Source organism: Brassica oleracea, chromosome C8 (assembly GCF_000695525.1).
Source record: "Brassica oleracea var. oleracea cultivar TO1000 chromosome C8, BOL, whole genome shotgun sequence".
Taxonomy (NCBI): domain Eukaryota; kingdom Viridiplantae; phylum Streptophyta; class Magnoliopsida; order Brassicales; family Brassicaceae; genus Brassica; species Brassica oleracea.
The window spans coordinates 5,460,548-5,468,680 of record NC_027755.1 but is presented as its reverse complement, the minus strand read 5'-3'; the positions used below and the strand labels follow the sequence as shown (position 1 = coordinate 5,468,680).

Sequence of the window (8,133 nt, the reverse complement as noted above, 5' to 3'; positions counted from 1 at the left end):
TATATATAAATATATGTTAACTGTAACATGTTATTGCTCCCTATTCCCTTGGTTGACACCCTTAACATTTGCAAAAGAGTTCTATGTTTATGGTAGCAGAAGCTACTTCTCATGGTTAGATGAGTATCAAAATATATGTTAACTACATTAGGTTTTGTATATTTTAAAAACTAAATTTATTTTGCAAATTTTTATACAAAATAGATTAAATAATTACATTAAAATTTTTAATTTTTTTACTATTTAAAGAAAAATTGCCTAAAAGCATTATTATTTTTTGTTCAGGGGCTTAAATATTTTTGAGTCGGCCCTGATAAGAGAGGAGATCGAGGGTTAGATTTCGGACCAAGTTTCCGCAGCAACTTACAGATGATCAAAGGGCAGATATTAGAGCATTTTTCAAGAAGATTTTTCTTGATTTACAACATGGTTAGATAAAGAGATCCAAATAGACTTTTTACTCTTGTCAATCTTTGTTTGTATTCTTGTCAATCTTTGTTTGTAGACAACCAAGTTGAAACGAAGAAACCACTTTTTTATAGACTTTCAGTATTCATCAACACCAAAACATATATCTTTTAACAACCAAAGTTCATATCTGAAAAAAACGAAGAATGCAAGATACAAAGGGATGCGTGTAGTCCTGTCTTTTAACCTTTTAAGATAATCCTAAAAGGACTTTAAATACTTCCACCAGATTGCTGTTGACAAGTGCCTTTAACAATCTAAGCTTTCCTCTAGAGTACGGTGGATACCTGATTGCTGCATCTCCTATAAAGCTTTTGTATAGAACAGCTTTCTTATGACTGAAGGCATCAAATGAGAATTTACCATGGTAAGAACCCATTCCACTTTCACCAACGCCTCCGAATGGTAATGTAGGAAGTGAAAGCTGCAAAATGAATATGTTTACATGATGATAGAGTTTTACTTATAATGATAAACTGCTTATAGATCTGATAGGACCCGAGTGTATGTACATGAACAGCTATGTCGTTGACCACAATGCCTCCAGCTGAGACTGTCATGGCGAATCTCTCTTTCAGCTTCTGGTTTTGGGTAAACAAGTATGCAGCAAGTGGCTTAGGTCGAGAACGAATCACGTCAAAACACTCTTCCAAGTTGTTGAGCTGAGCAGAACAAGAGTGTATGTCAGACATGAAAACCAAATCGATGAAACAGTCTAATATAGAATGGCAAATGGTTATCACCGTGAGGATTGGGAGGAGTGGACCAAATATTTCTTCACTCATGATCAGAGAATCTAATGGCACGTCGAGTAAGATGGTTGGAGCAATTTTCCTTAAAGATGTAGAAAAAGATTAGTCTAACCTAAGGGAAAAATAATGTCACTGATGAGAATAATAAAAGAGGAACTCACAGGTTGTCTCTGTTCTTTTGACCCCCATAGACGATTTTGTCAGAAACTTCCTTCTCCTCTAATATCTTGGACAGGCGATCAAAGTGATTAGAGTTTACAATACGTGACATATCTTTGGACTCCATAGGGTTCTTCCCGTAAAATGCCTCCAGTTCTTGCTTCATTGCATCAATCTTGAGAAGAGAAAATAGAAGGATCAAATACAAAAGTGAAGCAAGGATCAAGCTTAAGTTCTTAGGCTTACCACTTTTGGAGCATATTCTTTTGTTGTCAAGATGTAGTCTGGAGAAATGCACGCCTGTCCATTGTTGCAACCCCATTTTCCTGCAATTATCCGCTTGACAGTAATCTTAGCAGACAAAAGAATAATCACATTAGCCTCCAACCAAAGAAAACACACTGCAATTGCCTCTGGATGACGAACTCATGGTATGAAAATATAAAAAGGAGTGTTTCAGTACTTTCAAATTGGTGTCTGAGTCTATAACAACAGGAGACTTTCCTCCTAGCTCCAGGACAACAGGTATGAGATGCTTAGCAGCTGCCATCATGATGATACGCCCAATTTTTGAACTACCTAACCAAGCAAGAGTGGAACTTTTAGTCTCCTGTAAGTGTGTTTCATACAAAGCACATGAAGCTGTGGGATCATCACTCGACAAATTCCTTAAAAGGTTGGAAAAACAAATGTTGATCTTCAAATTAAGAAAATAAAAATCCGAAAGGAAACAGATTAAGCCAAAGTTAATATGAACCTGTGTAGAATATTTTGTCCCACTTCTGCTCCAGCAGCAGAGTTGTTTCAGTAACAGCACCTTCAATAACTCTCACTGCAGAAGGGTCTAAATACTGTTCCAGTAACTTTGCTAGCAGAGAGGACGAAGCTGGAGCCAGTTCTGATGGCTTTAAGACGACAGCATTCCCAGCAGAAATTGCGCCAATAACAGGATCAATAGACAACACTTGCAAGAAAAAACAATAAACAGTAAAATTACGTCAAAAATCAAACTTAATGGATGATAACTCAGAAGGAGAATACAAATCAATCATGGACTGCTTAAACATACGGAAAGGATAATTCCAAGCCGAGATTACAAGCACAACTCCAAGAGGCTCGGACACAATCTCTGCTGATGCAGGAAACGTTGTTAGAGAAGTCTTTGCCTGAAAGAAAGAAATAAAAAAAAAGCAGTAAGTATTAATGGGTTTAACACATTTATAAACAAACTTTGCATATAAACTGTATTAGAAAGGACACCTTATCTGGTGCCATCCAATTCTTTAGTTGCTTAAGAGCTAACTTGATGGAGTTTCTCAATAGAGCTACCTGCACACGACGCATAACTAATTAACTATCATAATAAATCTAAAAATAAAATTACTTTGATTAATGAACAGATTACAGGAATAGAAAGCTACCGAACAGAGTGACAACTTATGATGGTAACATTAAATGAGAAAGGTCAAATTTCGAGAGCTCTGTGTTGTTGTTCATTGGATTTAACTATGACACACACAAAGTTAAGGTACAAAACTCAGTAAAAATACAGGCTGGTTGATAGAATTAATTGCATACGGTACATAGGTCAGTAAGCTCAGTAGCTTTCAATAGGACCCAATACTTTAATCTTTTAGTATTGGTTCCTTTCAAAAGTCACAAACATAAAGTTTACCTGCAGTCCAAGTTGATTCCCTATAACACATGAAGAAGGAAAAAAAAAGATGCATTTAAGTCTCTCTACCTACGCAGTGTTTGTACAAGTGTCGAACCTAGGTGATATCACATTAATGACACCGACCACAAGTAAGACAATAACCTAATCGAATTTACATAGGCTAGGCCACTTTGATCGAACGAAATCTCTTGTTCAAGACATGGTAAAGGGGAGAATGAAAGTTTTTGACCTCGTAAACGGAAGACTCGAGCTCAGGTTTGCCGAGATCGTCATGGAGAGCGGAGACGATCTCAGGCTCGTGGTTATCGCAGATTACGAGAAGCTTCTTAAGCTGAGAGACTCTCCACTCGTAACCGCGAGTTACTCCGGCGTCGAAGCTCATACGAAGCTCCGTCATCAGGTTGCTCGCGTCCGCTGCTTCGAAAACCTTCGCCATTGCAGAGAGTCGTACACGCTTACGTAAGAAACAACCAGGATTCACGGGAGAGAGAGAGAGAGAGAGAGAGAGAGAGTCGGAACAAATATTGAGTTGGGAATCCCAAGATAATCTGAATTGATTTTGTTTAATAAAATGGAATAAATAGGTTTACACGGTGCCAACACACCTTGACGTCTGCTCCTGCTTAAAGGGAGACAATTCTCTTCCTTTTAGGATTTTGATTTTTTATTCCAAAAGAAGCGTTTCAATATTTATATTTATCTCTTACTTATAAAGACGGGATTTCTTTTTTGAAAAAAGAAAAAACGGATGATATATATATTTTTTAAAGATAAGAATTGATAAACAAAATACATAGAAAACTTTCTTACTAAAAACTTACAATTCTCTTATTTTCATGATTTTTTTTCTTTATATATATAACTATGCATTTCATTATTTATCATAATCCCATATTTGTAAAGTTCGATTTTTTCTTAAAGAAGAAAATTGGCCAATATTTTTTAAAAAGAAAAACATAATAAATGAAAAGATTTAATTCTCTTACTTAAAACAGACAATTATCTTACTTATATGATTTGATTTTTTCATTATATTAAACATGTATTTCAATATTTATGTTTATCGCATATTTTTTTTTTTTGATAATTTTGGTGTGATTCCAAAAGTTTTATAGGTCTAAGAACTAATCACCAAAAAAACTCATAGAAATCTAAGTTTTTTGCCACTTAAAACGTGTATGGATGGCCAAGAGAAATCGAACTTAGGGCGGAAATTTCAGCTGAAACTCTTTTACCACGAAATCAAGACCAGTTGGTTATGTTTATCCCATATTTACAAAAATGAAAATGTTTTTATAAAATGAACAAAAATAGAGAACCTATTTTAAAAGAAAAGAAATATGATAAACAGAAAGAGAAATATGTAATTCCGGTTTACCAAAAGAAATAATAATATGTAATTCGCTTACTTTTCTGATCTATTATTTTTTGTAATATAAAATGCGTTTCAATATTTATCTTTATACCTTGGATATGTTGGTTAAAAGTTTTTTTTAAATGAAAAACGGAGAATATATTTTGTAAAGGAAAGAAATATAGATAATGTTTGTGCGTGTACGCATGATGGCTGAGAGAAGAAGATGGCGTGTTGGTCTTACTCGCGGAGCATCAGCGAACTCGCAACTCACGTGTGATCGCGTTCGTTGCACGTGCATATGAGCGCGTGCATATGTCTCCTTGTGTTCGGTGTAACACTGTTGGTGAGAGAGGGTAGAACTTTGACAAGCTTTGGATAATTAGGCGAGACTATCTCTAATGAACATTCATACAGGTGGGTAAGGTTGAGCTACCTGCTCGCCTGCTGGGTCAAAGGTTGTTTATCGTTTCGCAGAGTTATTTTTGGGTTCACTCTCTCTAGGTTTACCAACTAATAGTATTTCATCATTTCAAATTTGATATCTTCAAAAAAAAAAAAAAAAAAATATTATCAAGTTATATTATGTTTTTTAAAATAAAAAGGTGAAAAAAATATAGAAGTTACAGAAAAAAGAATTAAAAAAATATTTTTAACGTCGTTAGCAAAATACTAAATCCTAAATCCTAATCTCTAAACCCTAAATCATAATCCTTAAACCAACCCTTGGGTAAACCCTAAACCCTTGGGTAAATCTTAAACCCTTGGGAAAATCATAAACTCTAAATAAAAAACACTAAAACCCTAAACCCTAAATCCTAACCCTAAACCCTTGAGTGTTTTAGTGTTTAGTGATTTTGATTTAGAGTTTAGGATTCATCCAAGGGTTTAGAGTTTACCCAATGGTTTAGGATTTAGGGTTTAGAGATTAGGATTTAGGGTTTAGTGTTTTGCTGATGATGCTAAGAATTTTTTTTTTTTTTGAATTTACTACTATTTTTTATTTATTTCTTTGACCTTTTAATTTTAAAAACATAATATAATTTAACAATATTTTTTTTCTTTTTTTAAAAGATATCGAATATGATATAACACACTCCTATTGGTTGGTGAACCCAAGAATAAGTCTCTGCGAAATAGCAAAGTTAATTCGGAGTCATCTAATCTATTAAAACTGAAGTACAAGTTTAAATTAACCCTTAATTTACTTTGATAATTACAAGCCATGCCATTCCTATATTAATGTTTAAAAATGTTTAATCAATATTTTGTTTCCAGTCACCTAATTAAAATCGGATCCACTCAAATAACTTTGCAGATTTTGTTCCTAATTAATAGATAAATTTTAATTCTTTGGTTAATCACCTAATTCCGTCTATTTAATTCATTGGTTACAGTTAGAGTTTGCAAATCTAGAACATCAGTTGCTTTGATCGTTTATTTCTTTTCTATATATTTATGAACATAATTTATGTTTCCATCTTTTTTTTTGTAAGACATCATGGATAAATGAACATATGATATTCCATAAATTATAAAAAATTATAGATTAACGATATATGATACATATTCAACGTAATTTTGTTTTAAAACTAAACCTTAAAAAACAAAATTTACTAAAACTTATTTTTAAATTACGTGTATGTTGTATAATATATGTGAGAGCGTAATATAACTGTATATGAATTTTTTATTTTGTGTTAAAATTACTTCTTACATGTGTAATGTGAAATTCAAAAAAATAATAATGATAGGTTACCTTATTCACAAACTTAAGATTAAAACAAATAAACTTCTACATGAGTAATAAGTTATAACATTTCTCATAATTTTTTTCTCATCTGAATATTCTCTTCAAAGCTCAAAATTCCATATCCTTTCATATTTATAAGTAAAATAAATTATATGCACTAATTAAATATAAATAATGGACAAAAAATTTAAATAGGAGAATTTTTTTAAAAAAGAAAAAAATTATCGTGTGATAAAAAACATAATATGAGACGTCAAAAGATTTAAAAAAATCAACTATAGGTGTTAAAGCTCAAATATTTAAATTCAAATGTTAACTATATTGACATTTTATGGAACATAAGTTTTTTATTCGAAAATTTATAAAATCGAGTTATAATTATGGTGCAAATACAGTTGGACAAATCTGTTTGTCAAAAAAAAAAAAAATACAATTGGACAAATCTACTAAGAGAAAAGTTAATTGAAGTCAAATCTACTGAGAGAAATCTCTACAATTATTTGCGAACTTATTTTTCACATTCAAACTTATAACAACTAATACTCTCAATGAATAAATTTATCACTATACTGTTGACTTTCATACTTTTTTAGAGCTTATACATAAAAAATATAGAAACTAAATAATAATACATTAATCTTAATATTTTTTAAATATTCGGAATATGCACCTAGGATAAAACTATTTGTTTTGCTTATAATTGATTATCTAATTTTAAAAACTAATAATATTATTTAAAAGTAAAGATAATAATATTCTTTAAATTAATAACACATATATTAATAAATATTTATAAAGTAATTAAGTCCGCATTAGTTTCAGCTTTGAAAAACTTCTCTCAGCTGATGCAACTGAAACAAGAATCGTCAATAGTACTCGATAAGCGATCCATAAATTTGGATAATAATCATGAACACTTTTCAAAAAGGTGTAATTCAATAGGCTTCTTAATTTCTTATGGTAAAACTTTTCTTAGAACTTTAAGTTCAACAAAAAGATCATTATCAACCATATCTGAATCACCATGTGTTAAAAGAATATTCAAGATTGGCACAAGAAACCATCAAACTATAATCACTGACTACAGTTTTTTAAAATCAAACAAAAATCCAAATATTTGTTCATACTTCTGGAGTTGTTCAAATCTTGTCCCAAGTGAGTATAGGGCTTGATCCATGATTTCGATGAACAAGTCAACTCTATAATTTTCTTCAGCTGATAATATGAATACCACACTTCCCTTTACATTCTCTGGATCTTGACCATACTATCATTTTTATCATCCGCTTTGATTTCTTGGGGGAATACAACCTCAATCTCCGTAGACTCTTCAATTACTTTAGCTTCTAATTTTGCTTTCTTAAAACATGATTCTCTATATTTTTGAAAATAAGAAACCAGCCCCTTAAGTTGAGCAATAGCGACAACACTATCCATGTCTTTCGACTGCAAACTTTTACTCATTATGTTAACAACAGATAAAAGATTATACCAGTAACACGTTATCAGCACAAAACTCTAAATCCCTAAGCTAATACCCAAATCGAAAAACCCTAAAACCCTAACCCTAGCCGGCGATCCGACGAACCCTAAACCCCGATCGCGTCTCTTGTTCCAGCATCTGTTCCAGCTCGCGTCCCCGATCAGCTTCAGCCCAAGGTGTTCCTGATCCTAGCTCAGACGTTCGCGACCCAAGAGCAGCTCCAGCACGCGACCTCTTCCTCGTTCGTGACATCATCAGACAGCTCGCGTCCGACGATCAAGGCGTTCCTGATCAAGCAACAAAGGATGTCCGCGACCCGATAGAAGCGACTCAATCCATTCCAGCTTGCGTCCCGTTCGTGTCCAGCTCGCGGCTCAACTCCTTTGGTGGTCCGATTCAATGATCATCTAAGGTTAAAAGGTAATTCAAAACCTAAGAACTCATAATCGAACATGGATTGATTGATAAAGAATGAAACCCTAAAAC

The 8,133-nt window shown here is 32.9% G+C and overlaps 1 protein-coding gene across 1 annotated transcript; it reads right to left on the bottom strand.

The window, feature by feature from the left end:
- Positions 1 to 514: 514 nt before the first annotated feature.
- On the bottom strand, positions 515 to 3,677 carry LOC106312733 (aldehyde dehydrogenase family 3 member H1). Its single transcript, XM_013750354.1, has 10 exons — positions 3,287 to 3,677; positions 2,640 to 2,708; positions 2,449 to 2,545; positions 2,137 to 2,343; positions 1,843 to 1,958; positions 1,626 to 1,730; positions 1,382 to 1,554; positions 1,212 to 1,302; positions 981 to 1,130; positions 515 to 892 (listed from the first exon to the last, which is right to left on the bottom strand). Exons 1-10 carry the CDS (start codon positions 3,491 to 3,493, stop codon positions 659 to 661), a joined length of 1,449 nt encoding a protein of 482 aa, XP_013605808.1. The 5' UTR covers positions 3,494 to 3,677; the 3' UTR covers positions 515 to 658.
- Between the last annotated feature and the right edge of the window lie 4,456 nt (positions 3,678 to 8,133).